Genomic DNA, 22,249 nt, shown 5'->3' with positions numbered 1-22,249 from the left:
GCATGTCTCTACTTAAACGTAATGAAAACGTTCAGTTTTTAAAACAAATTGTGACGGGGGATGAAAAGTGGATACTGTACAATAATGTGGAACGGAAGAAGTTATGGGGCAAGTGAAATGAAGCACCACCTACCACACCAAAGGCCGGTCTTCATCCAAAGAAGGTAATGTGTGTGTGCTGGGATTGGAAGGGAGTCCTCTATTATGAGCTCCTTCCGGAAAACAAAGTGATTAATTCCAACAAGCACTGCTCCCGGTTAGACCAACTGGAAGCAGCACTCCATGAAAAGCATCCAGAATTAGTCAACAGAAAACGCATAATCTTCTATCAGGATAACACAAGACCGCATGTTTCTTTGATGACCAGGAAAAAACCGTTAACAGCTCGGCTGGGAAGTTCTGATTCATCTGCCGTATTCACCAGACATTGCACCTTCAGATTTTCATGTATCGGTCTTTACATAATTCTCTTAATGGAAAAAATTTCAATTCCCTGGAAGACTGTGAAAGGCACCTGGAACAGTTCTTTGCTCAAAAAGATAAAAAGTTTTGGGAAGATGGAATTATGAAGTTGCCTGAAAATGGCAGAAGGTAGTGGAACAAAAAGGTGAATACATTGTTCAGTAAAGTTCTTGGTGAAAATGAAACATGTGTCTTTTATTTTTACTTAAAAATCAAAGGCACTTTTTGGCCCACCCAATATTTCAAGGAAGGAGGTGTGGAGCCGACGGTACCATCCAGCACAGCAGCCACAGCTTCAGGCTGCAAAGAAAGAAGCAAGTACAGAAAGAGAGAGTACCTCAACTTTCTGTATTGACCACATGTTGAAATAATGTTTGATATATTACACGTTACAAACTAAAATTTAGGTTTTTCTTTTACTTTTCTTATTGTGGTTCCTGGAAAATCTAAGATTACGTACATGACGTGTGTTTGTGGCTCACACTGCACTTGTGTTGGGCGGCACTGGTGTGGAGGGAAGGCCCTGTGCTGCTTCAGTGTCTGGTCTGGTTACGTCCTCAGTTCTGTCTCAGTAGCCGTGCCATCTTCAGAAGCCACTTAACCTCTCTGCCTCTAGTTAAAGAAGCAGAATGCTTGTTCACAGTGGTGTTGGTTACGATTCAATGAGATGCTGTAGAAAAAAGCCATAACCTACAAAGCTTTATACACATACGGAGGATTTTAATTTATTAAACTAATACTTGTAATACTGGGACCACTATGATAAAAATACCTTAAATGTACATAAAGCCTTACTATTATTAAAGCTCTACCTTATGCCCCTGTCATCCCTAATTATCACAGCAGGCCTGGATGGCAGGCCAGAGACATCGCTGGACCAGCACCACTGAATTACTGCCTCAAATGAAACAAGCCAGGCACAGCAGACAGCACAGTCCTGACCCTGGGTTCTTAGTACCAGCTTCAGATCATCTTGTGCAAAGAAAAAGATGTGTGTTCAATTTGAGAAAACAGAGCATCTGTTTTCAAGGATTTATGTTCATTTAAAAAAAAAACTGACAAAATATGAACAACTTAGTCATAAAATAGGTATTGGCTTCAGGTTAGTGTTTTTTATACACTCAGTCTAGTGTGCGCGTGTGATGGCCGCACATCGGGGTCCCCAGTGTGCGCGCGTGAGATAACAGCCACGTCTAAGGTTGGTTGGTTGTTTGTAGTAGATAAGCCCCCATGAAAGTCCTTTGAAGTGGTTACTGTAGAGACTTGTTTCTAATAAATTTAAAGTTGATAACATGGTAAGAAACTGTAACCATAGAATAGCTAGTGTAGTGTTTGGTGACACACAAGCCAGAGATCTAAAGCCACTTACGGGTGATTTGGTGCCAACCAGTGTGTCTTATTGGACGTTGTTGAAGAAATGTGCTAATAATCCCATAGGCCTCTGGGAGGTGAGCCTGCTGTCAGCTGTGGGCACAGACTTCCCGTGAGAGGGAAGGTACATCCAGGCTTAGAGCAATGTCCAGGGTCCAGCTTTGAGTGTTTACCTAACATCTGAAATTCTCAGGTTTTGAACAGAGAGTCAGTTGTCTCAAAGGCTATTACATACACTACTTTACATGCTTTGCCCCCATGACTGTGCTTTCAGCTGAGTGTCTGAAACAGCTCATTGGAGAGCATCCTGTTTTCTACTCGTGTTGAAAATGTTTTCTGCCTTTTTTCAGTTTGGATAATTCTGAGAATTTTCTCCTTTCAGAATAACTGGAATGATACGTGATAACTTATAATCAGCCAGCTTGGGTGATTCACTGACAAAATGCAGAGATAGTGCCTCTTCTTTCTTTTCAGAAAAAAGAAATCACAGCTGTGTAGACTCATGTGCTCCCATGCCCACTGGCAGTGAGTGCCCTCCGGGCTCTCTGTTCACATTCTAAGGCAAGACAGTTAGGAAACGGCACAGGAACAGGAACACTGAACTGCCTGCCATTGGATTTGGGGTTGAATTCCCAGTGTTATTATTGTAACATCTTAGATTTGCCTACCTTCTAGGGCAGGTAGGTGGGTTCGTAAGGCCAGTGTCTACCAGGACTTTACTTTCTGTAGGCGGTATTTTCTGTCACATCCATCCCGGCCCCCGCCCCCAACCTTCTTTCTCTGCGCTTAGGCTTTTGCATGTTCTTTATGGTGCCCTCTGGTGGCTCCAAAGTGCAGTATTAAAATGACATTAAGTTGAGGTGCTGTTAGTTTTCCTTAAGCCTGGATTCTTTTTGTGGGATAGTAAACTTGTCTTTCTTTGGTTTGTATACAGGTGTGTCTTTTTTTCTGTTCGATTTTTCCCTGAGTTCTTTTAGTAATTGAAGCAGATTTTGCCCAGAGCTGGTTCAGCTGAACTGAGCCTTGCCCTGTCCCGCGCAGGCTCTACCAGGCTCTGGCCCGTCGTGGTGACTCGGCGCCTCCAGGCCCCTCCTGTCTCTGTCCGGGGGCGGCCCCTCTTGCCCTTGGTCTCAGCTTGGATGTTGTCACTGGCTCAGGGGCTTCTCCTGCTTAGGGCAGAACCCCTCCATCAGTTTTCCTCTGAGTGCCTGCTCGTTCTCTTCATGGCACTTACCCTACTTTGCAGTCCACTTATTTTATTTCTGTACTTTTTTTTGGTAAAAGTGACAGTTTTGTCCACTCCATCCCAGAATGTACACGTAACGAGAACACGTGTCACCGTCCCCTGGAGTGGGCCTGGCACGAGGAGGTGTAGTTAGGGCTCATTCAGTCTCATCCTGAAGCCCATTTGTTGGACGTATTTTCAGGTTTCATTTCTGACTTGATGGGCCTAGAAGGTAACTGTAGCGACGGTTTGGAATGAAAGGTGTCGGCCTTCCTCTGGGTCATCGTACTAACGTCCCCTGGGAGATGAGGAAGGCCCGGGAGATGGAGCTCGTCCCAGAGTATGTTACGCCTGCACTTCATCCCGGCATCTGCCTCTCAGGAGAGTAGAATTTTGAAGAAAAATTCTCATTCTACCCAACTTCTATTCTAGTTGAATTAGATGTGCTTCCAACTGTCAGGATTCATGGTCTTTAAATATCAAGTGCAGAACATGCCAGGTCTAGGTCCGGGTGGTGGGGAGGCTGTGTGTGTCTGCATCCCTTTCCGCACGTCTGGAAATCTGGGCATCAGGGCCGAGTTTGCTTCTGCTCGGGGTCTGCATGCCAAGGTCCTGTTGCTTTTGTCTTCTGCAGCCATGCCACTTTGAGCGCTGCGTGGTGCACTCCCTGCAGTCGCTGCGAGAAGTCCTGGAGTGCAAGCCCGGAGAAGCCAGCGTGAGTGTCTGAGAGCAGCCGTCTGCGGTGGGGGCCGGGCAGCCGGGGGCTCCCCTTGCAGGTTCGGGTCATTGCGATGCCAGAGCTGCTGCCCTGTCACTCAGGCCACAGTCACTCAGCCCGAGGCCAGCTCTCCATTCCTGTCCCCTTTCAGAGTCAGGTGACCCACACTGGACACACTTTCCCACGTGTTAACTTCTTATATCGAACTTCATAAACAAAAAGTTTTCTTAGCCAAGTACAACGATTCTAATTCTTCCTTACAGGTCTTTCAACAACCGAAAACCCAGGAAGAGGTTTGCCAACTAAGCATCAATATCATGCAGGTACTTTGTAAAAGCACCGATGCCCTGAGGCCTGAAATAATGTGAATTATTTCCTACTCACAGTCAGTGTATAGCAAATATTAAATATGTATTCTTTTTTTCTTCTTGTCTGAGAACATAATAGTTTATGGTAAATAAGTTCAAGGTAAGATTAGTTCCAACTTGCTTAGCAGTACCCCAATAACTCATTTTTATTATGCTCCCCTTTTTTGTGTTCTCACAGTACTTTGTGTATATATATCTGCTAGAGCACAGATTAAATGACATGACAGTTGTTTACATTGTACCTAGAGCACCAAGTTCTTTGGGACCAGTGCCTTGTGGGCACATAAACCCAGTTGAACGCATGAGTGAATGAGTGAGAGGAAGGAAATAAAATACATTCAAGAACTTAACAATGGGATCAGACATAGGTGCTTTAAATTTTTTTATCACTTAGCATTATACATTGGGATGTGTGTTCCCAGTGCTTACATACTTTTATGTGTATGTGAATATATACTCTATATATGGGACATACAGTCTGTCACTTACAGAAGGTATATATGCATACATACCACTTAATGGAGATACGCTATATTTCTGGTTATTTATGTAAAATTATCTTTAATGTCCAAATAGATTAGTATCTAAGCGTTCATACCACTGAAATGTCTTATTTTTGACTTAGGTTTTTATATACTGTCTGGAACAGTTGAGCACCAAGCCTGATGCCGATGTAGATACTGCACAGTAAGTAGAGCTGAGAGTAGCCTCACCGATGCGTTTACCAGGATTGAAAATACAGGCTCTTGTTCTGTGTTTGGTCTTATACCCTGGGACTTCCCATAAGAGAGAGCAAGTAGTCATATGAATTATATTTTTATATATTTGGCCTGTATTCTTTCCACAGTGTCTTCATCTTCTGAACTTGTCTCACCTTTACTAGAGGCACTTTGAACAAACTGAGCACACGATTGGCTTACTGATTATCCAGAGGAACGGGGTTTACTAATAGTAAAATAGGGAGTTAAAATGAGTGACTCCTCGTTGATAGCTGTTGTGGTGCTGGTGCAGGGGGTCGCCCCGGCACTCCTGTTGAAGGGACACTGTCTGGGCCGTTCTTGGTTAGTTGAGCTCCGGAGGACACATCTCGATTCCTGGTATTTCCAAATCCACGTGATAATTCTCTTATAATGCTGCTCTCTGGGATTTTTTTTTAAACCTAGTTTTTCTGACTGTTTGACACGTGTAATTTCTGTGTCCCTAAGGTTTATGCTCTCTGACACAGATGATACTGAAATAAATGCCTCTTAAATCTATAACTGACAACTGGAATTTTTTCCATGTTTGTCTGTTTCCATGTTTCCATGGTTTTTGCCTCTCAGTATATAAGACACTTATCTCTCTGAGACCTAGTAAATGTTTAGTTGTTGTAGTTTTTCTTTGATTTTATATGTTTATTAGCGCATTAATTTACCAGGGATTTGTATTGTTAATCAGTTTCCTGATGTTTTGGATTAAATAAGTCTTGTCTTCTTGTTTTGTTACAATTTCTGTTCCTTACATCGTTGAATTCTAATATGTAGTGAAGGTATTTCTGAACTTTATTTTCTGTTCTATTCATTCACAAATGTTTCCTATCAGTGTTTGTTGTTTTAATTATCAGTAGTTTTTTTTTAATGTTTTTCAGATTGTTATCCTTTTATTGCTTCTTTATTTTAAACTTACTTTATATTTTTATCTATTTAGTCTTCCATATGAATTCTAAAATAAGTTGGTTAGATTTAAAGGAAAGGAATCCTGCTAAGGTGTTACTTGCGATTCTGCTGTATCTGTAAATTAATCAGTGGGTCTTTGGTGTTTCCTCCCCTGCAGCTTTCTGTGTCTGGTCACTTGTTAGGAAATTAACTAATTTCCTAACTCAGCTCACCTCAAGTCATTTACTTGAGCTTGAAAAAGTCCCCTCTAGATTCTGATGGGCAAAAACATTTCAGTTATGAGAGTCTATACCTAGAAATTAAATTATTGGGAAGACCCCAAAAGCACATTTTATGTGGCCCATGTTAATAGATAGTCCAGTGTCTACTTTGAGCTGTTAGGTGTTAAATATTAAAAAACAGAAAGTTCTATGATTTTGACCAAGAGGTTTTAAAGTCAGATTTACATAGGTTTCACTGCATTTTTTATTGAGGTATATAATTGACATATAACATTATGTTACCATTTTTAATTTTAATGCTTTAACTTGTTCTCTTACTTGCTTCTCTATTCAGTCTCTCCGTTGACGTTTCTTCTCCTGATTTGTTTGGAAGTATCCATGAAGACTTTAGTTTGACTTCTGTAAGTAAGATCATAAATAATTAAGATGATAAATAGAAAGTAAAACGTCATTTTTTATAAAACATGTCATTATGACTGTTTCATAACTCAGTCTAAATTATTAATACTTTGTTACCACATTACTGCTGTAGCATGCTACTCTTACTTTGGAGCTGTGTTTTATTTTGTGAAAGTTTTAGTAAAAATATAATTTTGTAAATAATCCACACTTAAAAATCTTTTAGCTGAAGTTTCAGCTTAAGTAGCTCCGTCTCCTCTCTGCATTGTGTGGAGATCCTGAGTGTGGTACCCTGGTGCTTGAAAGCTGGAGAGGAGGCAAAGGACAGGCACCGTTTCTCCCCCATTTTCCCTCTTTAAACAGAGAAGCTCTGCTTTTCTCTCTTTTTTTTTTTTTTTTTTGTTGTTAAGTTCCCTAATAGCATTTTATTTGAACACAAAATTCCATAGCAAAACTAAAACCAAATCCCCTTTTCTTTAAACACACATATATTTTATTTTATTTTATTTTATTTTTTTATTATTTTTTTTTTTTTGCGGTACGCGGGCCTCTCACTGTTGTGGCCTCTCCCGTTGCGGAGCACAGGCTCCAGACGCACAGGCCCAACGGCCATGGCTCACGGGCCCAGCCGCTCCACGGCATGTGGGATTTTCCCAGACCGGGGCACGAACCCGTGTCCCCTGCATCGGCAGGTGGACTCTCAACCACTGCGCCACCAGGGAAGCCCCACACATATATTTTAAACATATGCATGTGTTTAGTGATGATTCACACATACACTTTATCCTGTATGTAAATTCAGCTGTTGAAATTCAAACTCCAGCTATCCTAAAAAACAAACAAACAAACAAAAAAAACAGCCCTCTCCGGTTTGTCATTAGCTTGAATGATGTGTGTGTATGTGTATGTACCTCTCAAGAAAGAAAACATGTGAACTAAATTTCCTGCCATATATAATTTCTACAGTTATTATAAGTATGAATTCCTAAATAAGGATTTGTTATATTAGGAAAAATAGAGTTTAATCAAAGTAATTTTTTTAAAAAAGCTATTGTAGGTTTAATTGTTTGGGTGACTAGGTAGATAACAGTACTGTTCATGAAGAGAATTCAGGAAAGATTAAAAGAAAGATTAAAAATTCAGTTTGGGACCAGATGTGCTGAATGAGAGACGTTCAGGTGGGATGGATGTCTAGTGGGTGATTGGACCCCAGGAGAGAGATCTAGGTACACATTTGTGAGTGAGCAGTGTAAGGCCTGGGAGTGGATGAGAATACTAGGGAAAACAGTGGGAGGAGAGGAGGGCCAAATATATAAAAATAATATTGAGGGTGCCAGTATTTAAGGGAAGGCCTGAGACAGAGAGCCTGGAAGTTCCCTGAGAAGGAAGAATCAGAGAAGGAAATCCAGGGACAGGTGGGAGAGCGCGTTTAAGCAAAGGAATATTTAACGGTATCGCAGACTGACAGAGCCTCAGGCCGGGTCAGACAGAAGCCAGGCTTCGTGGGAGGGCGTGTGGATGGCCGAGGGGCAGCTGCCTGCGTTGGGTCAGGGATGAGGGGCAGCTGAGGAGGGCGACGTGGTGAGTTCAAACCGTTCTTCCACTGTGAATGGGAGAGAAGGACATGCGAGGAAGGATCCTTCTCAGTGGAGAAAGGCCTTGCTGCCTGTCTGGCCAAGCACGCTTCTTCTGGATCTTTCGGGACAAGCCTCGTTTCTACATGACTATCTTCCCAGTGTTTGGAGCAACTGCTGTGTGCCCACACGTCCCCTTGAGCTAACACGGCTTGCTGGGCAGTGGTTCTCCTCTGAACCCAGGACTCCCCCAGAACCACGCCTTCGCCTCCTCTCCTCTGTCACCCAGAGCCCTGCATGCTTCGCACTTGCTTCTGCTGGTCACTGGACATTCTCTGTCCCATTTCACTCTCCTGAAATTGTTCCAAAGTTGGTACCAAATTGAGTTCCTGTGTTTTTCCCCATTGGATGATACCGTGTTAGATTTGGATGATACCATGTTAGATTTGGTCCAGGTAATTGAGATCTTTTTAGGGTCTTGTTCTGTTATCCAGCAGAAAGGCACCTGTGGGAGGAAAGAGGGCTAGGTTTCTGGTTCGCTTGCTGGTCTGCTGCTTACTGACAGAAGAACCTCGGGCGTGCCACGGAGGGTGGCCTGATGGCCGCATCACAGAGATGCTGTGGAGTAGCCAGAACAGTACATGAGGCCGTGGAGTCCTCAGTCTGCAGGTGCTGCCGTGGATAGGTTGGGTTGTTATTTTCAAATATATGTATTCATCTGAGTTGTTTGTCAGCTTTTGATGAGTCATTCAATTTTAAGAATTCGATTATTTGTCAGGTTTTCTTCCCACTTTTGTTTCCTGTGATTGGTTATATTTGAGGGAAAAATACACTTACTAAGAGTAAGACTTCAAATCACTCAAATAGTTTTTCCATTCTGGGGGAAGAACCATTCAGATTATAAGGGTAAAAATCAACCAGAGTTAATTAATGAAGAGGGCAGAGAAGGTGTGGCAGGCTGGGGTGGGCTGCTGGGAGGCGGTGCCTGGAGGGTAATTAAGGATTGATCGTGGGTCTGAGAGACCAGTTGAGATATTTGGGATGCCACTGCTCAGAGTGGCTGATGAAGTGTCACAGTGACTTTATGTCACATGCTTTACAAGGGCCACATAACAGTGATAGTTAGGTGTGGGCAGGGGTCTGGCCTCCCCCAGCCTCACGTGTCACCTCCTGGTGCCCACCTCACGCGGTTTGAACACAGAACGTGGACGAGGAGTAGACGCCCAGCGCATTTGTTTTAGGCTTGTTTTAGCCGCCACTTCCTGTCCATAGAGTCATTCAGGCCACTGACAACCTTTCATTGCTTTGAAAGCACTGTAATAATTCCTGGGCCTTTTAATTATATTTGTTGATGACCACAAAAGGCAGCAAATCGGCCACGCTCTGCCAGAACTAAACAGTAAATTTTAAATAAAGACACGGAAAGTTTTACACATTTTGAGGGAGCTGAATGGAATTCTTAGGTGATCCAGGCTCAGTGAGCCTAGCCCTGTGGTCTGTGCACCTGCCAGGGCCTGGTTATTCCCATCTGCCTTCCTGACATTAACCTAAGTTACCCTGATGAGTACACAGCAGCGATCAAAGTATGGGTGAGAGCTTCTCCTAGAAAGGAGTTCTGCCTTAGTTTTTAGTCAGGGATCTAAACCAAGGCCCTAAATTAGTCACAGTTGTTCCAGAGAAGCCCTCACACCTGAGGGAGCAGGGACAGTGCTCAAACAGCCCCAAGAACAGTGACAGTGCCATTCCTAGAACTGTATTTAGAAAGCCAGTTCTTCTGAACTCTGAGAGGATGATTGATTCATCAGCCTGGGGGGTCTGGTAATTTTGATAAGAAGTCACCTTAAATAGCGGGAAGCCTGGGGAGTGTAGAATGGCGCCCTGCATGGCTGACCAGGGGAGAGTCCCCATAAGAGGGAGACTCTTCTACATAAGAAATTCTGTGAAGGCCTGGTTTTTGAAGGAGTCCATCTGTGGATGACATTACAATTCTCTTCCAAGTTGTAAGAAATATAGAAATTATTTTCTGAGAGTTTCTACATCTTTTGGTAGTTATTTTTAAATATCCATTTTTATAGCTTTTTTTGGGTGCAAAACATATGAAGTGGAATAACCAATAAAGTGGAATCCCTTTCCTAAGAACAGCAGCTGATCCTGTTTTACTAGTTTTCTGTGTTGCATCAATCTGTTTTTCCATACAGCTGTTAAATTTCAAAAGGAATTTGAGTCAAACATTATTTGGCTCTTTAGTATGTTATGTCATAGCGAGCAGTTAGTAGAATTATAGAATTGTATTGTGTTTCTCCCTGTTACTGGAAAGAAGGAACCAAGAAAAACAAAGCATTGAATATTGATATTAAACACCAAGAGATTATAATTAAATTTAACAAGTGATAAATGTTATCTGTTAGACTTTCAATTTGTTACTGTAAATATTTTTCTAAAAATGTGTTTTGGTTTTAGGAACAGAGACTTTTGATAGTCCTGAGTAATTGCTGCTACCTAGAACGTCACACCTTCCGAAATATCGCAGAACATTTTGAAAAGCACAACTTCCAGGGAATAGAAAAAATAACACAGGTAAATGGATCGTGTTAAATGGACAAGCGGTGGTGTCATCCGCTTCGTTCCCAGCTGTTTCCTCAGCCCCCCACCCCCGCTCCTCCCCGTGCCCGGTCCCTCCTTCTCACAGCTCACCTGAGTCACTGAGGTAATGCTCTCCTCTTTCTCTAGAGCAAAGCCCTCTCAAGGTTAGAGCTTTTCAAAACGGAGGGAGGAAAAGGAAAGAAAAGCTTCAAACCCAGATCTTTAGGAGTCATCTCTGATTTGGCTCCTTTTAGGTTAAAGCTTTTACTTCAAGCCAACAGCAAACCCTGAGCTTGCAGAGCCACCTCTTCTTCCTCCCTCCCGCTCCAGGGGGCCACAGCAGTGCTTCTGCTTGCCTGCTAGAGCACATGCACACACGCGTGCGTGCACACACACTCGTGCACGCGGGCACAGCTCTAGGTTGCCTTGTCTTACCTGAAAAATACATACCCCCCACTCTCCAGTCCTGCCTGTAGAAAGGTGGACAAAAATGAGTCCTGTATAAATCAATGGAGTAGTTTTTTTTAGTGTTACACTTGGTTGATTATATTTTTCAGGTAAGCAGAAAAGGAAAAAATGAAGTAATCATGTTATTATTAAGGGTTGCCTGGTTCCTGGACAAAAGTTTATCAGATTTCTAAGTAAAACTAAGCTAGAACCACTTTTCTAATGTCAGTACAGTTTTCTCAGTGCAAAGAATAAGAAAGATAGTGATCTTGTTAATCTTATAATCAAAAAGTGCTCTTGATGGATTGCATACTTTTTACAAATGATGGTTGCAGTTCATGAACTAGATTGGGATTTTTTTTTCAAAGATTGAAAATGTCAGAGTGGGTGGCTGTGTCTTGTTTTCTTGCCTTTTCGTAAAGATTAATCATCCTGATGAGAAATGTTGTGACTTAAGACTTTAGGGCCAAATGTCGAGTTTATTTCCAGAAATTTTTGTGTTGAGAACTGCAAGGTGCTGTCTTGCAGTAGAAAGTTAGTATTTGTAGAAAGTGGGCATTTTATTTTTATGCAGTAACAATAATGACACATTATTGAAGAAATCTTTTATCATTTTAAAAATATATGAAGTGATTAGGAACTGCATATAACAAGCAGGGAGATTTTTAGGTTTTTACAAAGTTATGAGTGGGAATTATCTGTTAGGTTCAGTTTGTATCATTAAGAAGAAGAATGAAATTGACATGCAGATAGGCTTTGATGTCCTTCCCAGTCTTTGTCCAGATGGTTCTGAGACAAGGTGATATGAAGGATCTGGGGGTGGGCTATTTTTGGCACTCAGAATTTGGAATTGAATATTTTGAAATCATTCAGTTGAGTATTAAAGGAATAGACAGTAAACTAGATTTATAGTGTTTGTGCCGATTCTGTTTTTTATGAGTGAATTCATTAATTTCGTATGGCAATCAAGTAAAATATATTTCTTGAATTTAGGTATAAAAGTTGCCAACTGCCACTGGTTTTCACAGTTCCTTTCTCAAATGACAGGTAGCTCGGGAGGCCCAGATCCTAGAACAATCCCAGGGCACGTGGGTCCCATGAACATTGGTTATCCGTTCTCTGGCTCTGCTCTGCTCTCGGAGGGAAGTGCTCACCGAGGGCTTCTGCCTGGTGTGCTTCTACCAGACGGGCCCCACCTCTCTCAGGTCTCCTTCAGGCTGCAGGTGGGGACTTTGCCAAGGGTCCTCCAGGCATAGTTCCTTCTGCTTTCTTACTCCGCCAGGAGCGGCACAGAAATGGCCAGCCTTTTCAGTCCCCTTTGTCTCGGTCTCCATCTTCAAGAGTAGAATTAATTTTTACGTAGGAACAGTACGTGCATAATCACACTTGTTAGGCGTTTATTAAAATTTAATCATCACTCATCCTTTAAAGCTAGAATGATTTTATATACACAGTTTTATTTGATGAAAATAGCTCTGTGAAGTAATCAAGGAAAGTATTATTAAGTCCATTTTTTTCATGTAGAAAAATGCTCAGAGAGGTTAATGCCTTGACCTATAAGCAGCAGAGCAAAGCAGGACTCAAAATTAAGTTGTCTCATGCTAAATCCAGAATGCTTTCTGGCCCAGCACCATACATATATTAAGATAAAGAACAAAATTGTTTCCATGAAAGCACACCAAAGGAATAGGGCATGAAGCCGGTTGATGTATATCATTTCGGACTTGATGAAACAACATTAAATAATAAACATTAAATTTATCAGATCAGAGTATCAAACTCCTCTTTCCCTACAAGTTACATCCTTTAAAATAGGCCCCATTGTAGGCCTTCAGTGGATGTGCTGTTTGGAACCTGTACAGCAAGTGCCAACTCTGAGTGCTGTGTGCGTTTCCACGTGCAGTGCCAGCGCCTTTGAGTTCTCCTCAAGTCCTGGAAATGTTTTTCCACTCATGCATTTTTTTTCCTTATTATAAAAGTAAGACCTAATTATCATTTTTTAAAAAGAGAAATACTGAAAATCTAAAAAAAATTTTAAAATCATCTATAATGCACCAAAGATGAACACTGTGTTATTTTAGTATATATAATAAATAATTAGTGTCTTATATATACCATATACCTGTGTGTATATATGTTATAAAAAAATATGAAACATTTTCCCGATTTCTGTTTACCTTGAATGTATCTTTTACTATTGGCTCTTCTGTTGTGAGCACTTTTCCGTTTTTATTAACTATTTTTGTAAAGATGAGTTTTATGGCCTTATAATATTTGTTAATGCAGATGTACCATTTTCTAATTTTTATTATTTTAACTTTTTTCCTGCTGGTTATTTTCGTTGTTGTTACTGAGAGGGGAAGATAGTCTTTGGTCACATTTCTTACTTCCTCACAGTGGATTTTTAGAAGTGGAATTACAACTCCAAAGACTCCTGGTGGAGTTTGCCAGATTGCTTTCCAGAAGCCGGTCTCACCACATTTGGCCATCATCACTGATTATAGTTTCTAATTTGATAGGTAAACATACGCTTTCATGGTAGTTTCATCTGCATGCCTTTCTCCGCTTGGTAGGTTAACACTTTTTCATATGCTCATTGACTGTTTACAGAATTTTGCGTTCTAAGTGTGCACACCAGGTTAACCACAAATCCTTATTTCTTTGAGACCTTTGAGAAAGGAAAACCAGAGCTATATGGTTAATAAACCTTAGCTTGTAATTTTATTGCGGTAGCTGTAATTGCATAATTCCAAGAAATTTTTTTTTTACATATATTTTAACCTGTGCCAGTCTTTTAAAAGGAATGATCTAATTTAGAGTTTGGATAATTTCAGATTTTTGACCGACTCAGGAATGTAGTCATAATGGCCATTAAAGTCTGGCATGAAATGCTTGATGGAGCTTTTATTTGAAGCCCCTAAATCTCTTTCAGGTATTCCAACATGGAGGTGGAGAAAGGACAGGGTTTTTTCTTTTTTTTTTTTTTAAATATGTCCAGGGAAGGTCCTTTACAGCAATCAGTTTTAAAGGTTTTTGAGTCACTTGAACCATGGGTACCATATTTTACATATTTGATTATTTTTAGCTTAATTGTATATAGTTCTTTTTTTTTGCTGCTGTTTTTATTTATTTATTCTAGTTAAAACTTTGTTTTTTAATACAGCTTTTAAAAGTCAAACTCCATTTACAGTTATTACAAAATATTGGCTCTATTCCCCGTGTTGTACAGTATATACTTGAGACTATCTTACACCCAGTAGTTTGTACCTCCCCCCCCACCACTGGTAACCACTAGTTTGTTCTCTATATCTGTGAGTCTGTTTCTTTTTTGTTTCAGTCACTAGTTTGTTGTCTTTTTTTAGATTCCACATATAAGTGATATCATCTGGTATTTGTCTGACTTATTTCACTAAGCATAATGCCCTCCAGGTCCACCTGTGTTGCTGCAAATGGCAGAATTTCATTCTTTTTATGGCTGAGTAGTATTCCATTGTATACAGAGACCACATCTTCTTTCTCTATTCATCTGTCAGTGGGCACTTGGGTGCTTTCAAGTCTTGGCCGTTATACGTAGTGCTGCTGTTTTTTCACATAGATGTTGTTTCAGAGATGAGAGAGAAGCTCAAAGTCTGTTTGGAAAGTTGGGGACATGCAGGGCATAAGTGAGTAAAACCATTGGTTCACCACTTGGGCAGGATGTGGGGTCCGAAGTCAAAACCTTGAACCCTGGCAGATAAAATTCAACCACTGGAGTTGTCTTTCACCCCACCCCTCTTTCCATTTCTGTCCTCTTGCTGGTGCCCCGGGGCCCTCCTCAGTCTCATCTCATCTGCTCCCTCCGTCCCTTTGTCAGTGGTGCCGGTGATCTTTAACCTGCAGGCCATTCCTAGGCTTCAGATCTGTTTCCTACGAGACCTCTTTGCTGGAAGTTCCCCTGGGATATCAGGTCATTGTGTCCAAACCAAAATGGCCCTCCTCCTTCATGCCACCCCCTTTCTGTGCGTCCTGTCTCAGGCGGCCAGCTGGGCCCTGGGGGTGTTCTGGCCTCCATCTCCCGTGACGGCTGATGAGCCGTCCTCTGAACCCATCTCCACCCCTCTGGTTGGCTCTTCCTGCTCAGGCCCGGCCCTTCATCAGCCAACCACTGTGCTTTCTCAGGAGCCTCGCTCCCTGACGCTCTGTGCCCTAAGTCCCTTCGCTCTGCATCATCCTTCAACTCCCGTCTCAGATACAGGTGTCTCGTCCCACAGAGAGCCTCCTGTGGCATGGCCCTGCCCTGTTCTCCCAAAGCACGCACTGGTGAGGGCCTCTGCTCTTCTTGGGATGCTTCCTTCAGATGCTGGAATCGCATTTGACACCTCGCATTGTGACTAGTTTAATGTTGGTTTGCTTCTTTTCTCAACCAAATTCTTTTCAAATATTTCTATATGAAATGTTTTATCCCTACAGAGGAATAGCTCTTGTGTAGATGTGAATTAGAAGAAATTGCAGCTGAAGAAATGCAGTGTCGTGATCAGGACCCTCGGTGCACATTTGCATCACCTCCCTCCCCTGTAGAGAGTCACTTCTGCATTTTGTGGTTCCTGATGAACACGTTGTTTACTATTACCTGTTTCTGAGTTTTAAATAGCATCAGTGGGATCATAGGCATGCATTTTTCTATGACTCCTCTTTCTACTCAGTACTGTTTTTGAGGTTTATCCATGTTGCTGCATGTAGGTTATGCTAATTTGTAAAATAAATTAGAGTGTCTCCTTTTTTCTTCTTCTGAGAGTTTATATAGAGTTGGAATTACAGTATTTGTTATCTGAATACTTAGAAGAATTCTGGTAAAACTTTCTGGGGCTGTATTTTCTTTGTGAGACAGTTTTCAATGACTGGTTCATTTTCTTTAATGGTTAAAGAACCATTCAGGCTTTCTGTTTCCTCTTGTTAATTTGGGTCATCTGTGTTCTTCTTGGACTTTGTCCATTTTGCCTAAATTTTCAAATGTATTGGCATAAAATTGTTTTATAATAGTTCCATATTCTTGCAATCTCAACTGCATCTACAGTTATGACCCCCCTTTATACTTAATGTTGCATGCTTAATATTTTAGTCTTTTTTCCGATCAGCTTTGCCAGAATCTTTTCAAGAACCAGCCTCTGTCTTCACTGATCTCTCTTCACATCCTTGTTTTCTGAGGCAGTAACTTGGGTGCTGAGCTTAATTGTTTTGTTTACACAGCTCACTGATTCCAAACCTTCCTCCTTTTTCATATGAACATTTAAGACTATGAATTTCCCTCTCTCTAGTGGTGTGCCGCATGCTAACACATGGTGTTCTGATTGTTCAGTTTGTATTTTCCAATTTTAATTGTGTGTTTTCCTTTGACACACCAGTGTGTAGAGGTGTGATTTTAAATTTCCAAATTGAGGGAGCCGTTAGTTTCCATATTGGGAGTTAGTTTTTTCTTTGTTAGAGATTTATGACTTAAGTGTTCTGATGTCAGAATATCATGTTTTTAACTTCGTTGAAACTTGCTTTGCAGATGATACATGGTGAGTTTTCTTAAATATTCTACCTTGCTTGAAAAGATTGTCCTTCAGTTTTGAATACCAGGTTCCATTTGTGTCTGTTAGACCCAGAGTGTGTGAATTGTTCATATTTGTTCCTTTTGTTTGTTTGTGTGGTCTTTAATCTGTCCATTACTGAGAAAGATGTAGTACAGTCTCTTTGGCTACTTTTTAGATATTTTTTTCACCTCTAGCATTCTGTAGTTCAACTATGATGTGTCTCATGGTATGACTTTTTTTTTTTTTTTTTTTTTTGCCTTTTTCCCTTGACTCTGATTGACACTTTTAAGCAGTCCTGGAAAATTCTCAGCCATTACCTTGTCAAAAATTCTCCCCTGTTCACTCTTTTCTCCCTTCAAGAATTCCTGTTGGATCATATCAGACCTTATATTCTCCATGTCTCTTACCTTCTTCTTTCATGTTTTTTCCCTCATCTTTAAATACTCTGTAATGATTAGGAATATTTCTTCAGCTCTCTCTTCTCATCCACTGCTGCTTCTGTTACGTCTAATCTTGCTGAAATTTGCTGTCTATTGACATTTTATTAAAGTTGTTTTTCATTTCCAGAAACTCTTTTTGGTTTTTGTTACTAAGTCAGGGAAAACAATTAACTTACTCTGGAATAGTACAATTTGAAACATTATACCAGTGTAGGAGATGGTGGTGGTAAAGTGCTTTCCAGTGGCCCTCAGATGGTTCTGTGTAGGTGGCCAAGTCAGCTGCAGGCTATAGTCAAGTAAACGGAGAGGGACTTTTGCAGTCGGGTGAAGCCTGATTAATGGGATGTGAGCTGGTTAACTTGATTATAAAAAATTCACAGAAAACGAACAGTTGGAGAATATATAGATCATAATCAGTCACAGGTTAGAACCACGGCAGAGGGAAGATGAGGAGAAATGGCTCCCGACAGCACGTCCAGGTGGTCCTTCTGTGTCAAAGTGACAGGATGTCCTGCTTTATCACAGCTTGCTTTTTTGTTTTAATAGTGCCACCTCTACTAGGGATTAAAGGTTTATTTTTTTAAATTAACTATTTACTTGGCATTTATTTTGTCCACATTTGACAAGTTATGGTTCAGTAACGTGAAGGAATGTCAGTTCACTGTCCCGCCATCTGTTTGTAAAGAATTTAAAATATATTAATTTGACTGAAACTAGTAATCCAGATTCACTTGCCTAGAGATTCTGATTATAGTTTGACGAGTTTATTTCTGTAGAGCTGGCTCAGTTAAATGCACTCTTTCTGTCATCTTTGAAATGAAAATAACAGGGCTTTTTTCCTGCTATTTTTTTCTTTCTCAGAAACTTATTTTTTTTAGAAGTATTCCTTCCAAAAAGTTTTTTAAATAGTAAACCAGAAAATTTAAGTTGGAAACATTAAATCACAACAATGAGATGATTTTACGTTTTGTTAACTATTTTGAGTGAGCTACAGACCCTTGTGTAGACACCGGGGAAGCAGGGCATCCGCCATCCGCGTTCTGTTCCTGGACGTGCCCCCCGTGACCACATGTGACATCAGAGCACCTTGACCTGCACATTGCTGCCGAAGAGAGAGCTGGTAGATCATCACAAGCCTCTAAAATGCTGCCTCCTAACACACTCCATATTTCTCCACGTTATTACTGGTTGTTGAACTACAGTTGACCTTGAACTACGTATGCACTGGGGTTACGGTGCTGACCCTCCACCCAGTCGTGTAACTTAGAGTCAGCCCTCCGTATCCACCCTCCCTGTCTGCAGGTTTGTACAGTACGGTAGTATTTACTACCGAAAAAATCCACATATCTGTGGACCTGCACAGCTCAAACCTGTATGAGAACACCTATTTCTAATTACGTAACTGTTGAATTAGCACCCTTTTTTCCATTAGAGACGGCTGGCCTGGAAGCCGTCTGGCCCCACCTTCCCTGAGAAGCTTTTCAGCCCCTTAGCAGTGCCCTGGTCGCTCTTGCTCCCTCTGCTTCCTTATCAGCCACATTCCGTGAACATTGTCTTTCGTATGTTTTCTTGTCTGTCTGCCCTACTGGACTGTGGTTTCCTTCCTAACAGAGTTTTTTTTCACGTAACTTTCATCCATCACTCTCAGGTGGTGGGTTCATGATAGACAGACCCCATCCTTGCATTTCAAATAGGGTCAGGTGAACTCAGCTGACATCTGTGCTTCTCAGATGGTATGAACAGGGCATTTGAAAAATAATAATCATAGCTGCTAGCATTTATTATGTATTTTAAATGTGCTACACAAGGCTCATAAATTATCATTTCTAATCCTCACAAAAAAATTTATGAGGTGAGTATCGTTGATTCTCATTGTTCCATTTGCCTGGTACCTATCTGTGCATACATTTATTTTCAACCTTTTTTCTTAAATTGAGATATACCTTATATACAGTAAAACATATAAATCTTAAGTGTATATAGATTGGTGACTTTTTGCACAGTACCCACCACCCAGATCAAAATATAAAATGTTCTCCTTGGGCCACGTCCCATGCAGTGGGACACTTGCATGGGCACCCCTCTCACCACTGTCTGACTTCTGTCTGCACAGGTTAGTTTCACCTTTTCTTGAACTTCATGTAAAGTGGAACCATAAAATTTGTAGTCTTCTGTGTCTGGCTGCTTTTGCTCAGACCTAATCATTTCTGAGCTTCAGCCAAATTGTGTGTCTGTTACTAATTTATTTCTTTTATTGCAGAGTTTAGGTAACATTTTGCTTACTCATTCTTGGTAATGGGCTTTGGGTTGTTTCCAGTTTTAGGTCTTTGTGAATAAAGTTGCTGTGGGCACTGCTGTAAAAGTCTCTCTGTGGACATTTGTACTCTCTTATCTTACATATATACCTAGAAGTGGAATTGCTGGTCATGAAATAAGTTGATAGAACCTCTGAGTATTCCCAAGTGGGGATATCCTTTACACTCAGCCAGCAACGTGTGAGTGTCCGGGTGCCCCACTTGCTCACTACCACTTCACATTCTGTTTTATTTTAGCCCATCTCCTGGCTTTTGTTGACGTTCCCTGATAAACAGTGATGTTAAGCATCTTTCTTATGCATTTAGCTGTTCATATTCAGGTACCTTCTTTAGAAGTGCCTGTTCAGTTCACTTGTTCATTTGTTAATTGGGTTGTTTACCTTTCTATTAGTGATGTTAGAAATCTGTGTACATCTTTATCAGATATATATTCTTTGAGTAGAAATTTTAAATTTTGATGAGGTTTATCTACTTGTAAAAATGTTTAGTGTCTTTCATATCCTGTCAAAATCTTTACCTGCTCCAATGACCTGAATTTCTTTTTCCCAGAGGCTTTGTAGTTTTAACTGTTATCTTCAGGGAGATGATCTGTCTCTTACTGAGTATGTTACATTGTGTTCATTATTACTATAATTATACATATACTATGATAGCTTTATAGTATGCATTGAAAGGACAGTTGTGCTCTTTTTTCCTGGTATCTTTTCATGCTGTATTGTATGGTCTACAACCTCTAGTAGAGTCTACTGCCGGTCCCGACCCTGCATTCCCCAGATTCTCACTCCTCCCATGTTGAGGGCTCGGCCCGCCCCCTCTGCAAGTCCGTGGCCCCTGGGTGCTGGTGAGACCAGGCATGGACGCGCAAGGCTGACACTGACCCGCTCTTCCAGCAAGAGCTAGTTCATGTGGGCTGACCTTCTTGTGAAGACGGCCCCTGGTCTATACAGGGGACTAATTCTTATCTTGTTACACAACTGCACTAGAGTGGTCTTTATTACTGAAAGTAAAATAAAAATCTTTCCTTTTTGTAGGAAGTTGGTAAAAACTGTTAAAATCTACTGAAGTATTTATTTACATTGTTTTACTTTTTTCTTCACCCTCAAGCAGACAGCTCATAATTACTCTTATTTGTGTTTATAGGTTAGCATGGCCTCACTGAAAGAGTTGGACCAAAGACTCTTTGAAAACTACATTGAATTGAAGGCAGACCCCATCGTTGGCTCCTTAGAACCTGGAATTTACGCAGGCTACTTCGACTGGAAGGACTGCCTGCCCCCGACAGGTGGGTGGTTTGAGGTTACTGAAGTCTCTAGGTGCATCCAGAGGGGTAAATATGGATTTCCTTTTCTCAGTACAGGCTGAAGATGCTTTTCTCTGAGAGGTTGCTTTAAATTTTTATTAGCTTACCCATTTTTTGATAGCTTAGGGTTATTAGTACTTAAAATGGTTAAAGATATTCTTAAATTCCAGAGAATAATTAATTACACCTCATAATGTGTGATCATCTCAGTAACGCACACTTGCTTCCTATGATATTTCTTTACTGCATAGAAATAATAGACTGTGAGTGACAGTTTTATGCAATGACCTTGCAACCTTCATCAAAAAACTTACTTAAGACGTTTGGTCACTTCTATGGAAGACCCAATTACTGATGCCAAAAAGGTGAAATATACAAGGAAAACGTATGGGAGTAAGATGATTATAATAATTTAGCAAAGAAAATTCAACTGGAGAAGGATAACTGACAGTTCCAGTATTATCGTTTTGACATCAAATGAAAGTCACTTAAATCACTTCATAATATGTATTTTAGAACTAACTATTGCTTGTTGAATGAAATAAACTTTTTGATTGATCAAATAGTTGTTTCTTTGTATGAAGTACTGTAGAATACATAAAGCCAGGCAACCTACTAACATCGTTATGTCGATGTAGCATGACATGGAAATGGTTCTGTTCATATTAGACGTCGGTTCTTCGAGGCGAGTGTGGCTGTACCAGTGACCTGCTGGCAGGTTGTTACCTTCATTCTTTCAACTAATCGTTGTGATCACCTGTCATTTTTCTTATGTGATGCTTTTATTAGATGGTGATAACATTGTTTACTCTTTAATACCTTTGGTTTTTATTGTTATTTTTCATATTAGGGGTAACGATACAGTGATGCCAAAATTCTAAGCTAAGAGCCAGAATCATTAAATCAGTAATATTTTATGTGACTGCAGGTATTTAATTCCTGAAATCACCGTCTATAGACATACGAGCCTTTGCGTACAGCTGACCATAATTGATCTTTTTCCTGTAATGCCATTACTCTTGTGTACCCATGTTTTTCTGTGTCCAAACTGGATTACAGTTCACATCCCAAATATATCCTTTTACAGTTTAAGTCAGAGCCTACCAGTAACTTGCTTAAAATTTTTATGGCATTTTCCTGCTCACTCGTGATAAAATCCACAGAGCGGGCAGCGCTGAGTCCAGCACCCGCCCCCTGCGGCCCCTCCATCCGCCTCCAGCACACTGGACCTCTTGTGGCCCAGACTTCCCACATCCTCCTCCAGGTCCTTCCCTTTGCTTAGACAGTAATCCTCCCTCATGCATCCTTTTGTCCTCAGGCCTCTACTTAAATATCAGGACACCAGCCATCCACCTTGCAGAGGTGACACGGCCAGTGGAGAGTAGGCATGGCATTTTAGATTTAACCTGTGGGAATTACGTGTATTTTATGTGTAAGATCATTATCTACAAGGGAGAAGGCTGTACATGTGGTTCCAGCACCTTCCTTTGTGTTGGTTGAGCTTCTTAAAGCCAAATCCGTGAGGTCGTGGGTAGTGGTCAGTTATCCAAGGTGGGTGATGAAATGCACCTTCTGTGTAAGCCGGGTTCCTGACTCCACGTGAACAGACCTCTGGA

At 41.0% G+C, this 22,249-nt stretch overlaps 1 protein-coding gene across 6 annotated transcripts in view; it reads left to right on the top strand.

The window, feature by feature from the left end:
- Positions 1 to 22,249, top strand: part of EXOC2 (exocyst complex component 2) — a 153,878-nt gene that overhangs the window by 98,296 nt on the left and 33,333 nt on the right. For all 6 annotated transcript variants that reach the window (XM_060111138.1, XM_060111136.1, XM_060111137.1 and 3 more), the window contains 6 exons: positions 3,693 to 3,773; positions 4,040 to 4,099; positions 4,770 to 4,831; positions 6,355 to 6,421; positions 10,454 to 10,570; positions 20,474 to 20,615. In XM_060111138.1, coding sequence (XP_059967121.1) covers positions 3,693 to 3,773; positions 4,040 to 4,099; positions 4,770 to 4,831; positions 6,355 to 6,421; positions 10,454 to 10,570; positions 20,474 to 20,615 — 529 coding nt within the window. The remainder of the gene's footprint in view (positions 1 to 3,692; positions 3,774 to 4,039; positions 4,100 to 4,769; positions 4,832 to 6,354; positions 6,422 to 10,453; positions 10,571 to 20,473; positions 20,616 to 22,249) is intronic.

Source organism: Mesoplodon densirostris, chromosome 10 (assembly GCF_025265405.1).
Source record: "Mesoplodon densirostris isolate mMesDen1 chromosome 10, mMesDen1 primary haplotype, whole genome shotgun sequence".
NCBI classification, from domain to species: domain Eukaryota; kingdom Metazoa; phylum Chordata; class Mammalia; order Artiodactyla; family Ziphiidae; genus Mesoplodon; species Mesoplodon densirostris.
The sequence above is the reverse complement of the archived record's forward strand: the minus strand, read 5'-3'. Positions and strand labels throughout refer to the sequence as shown.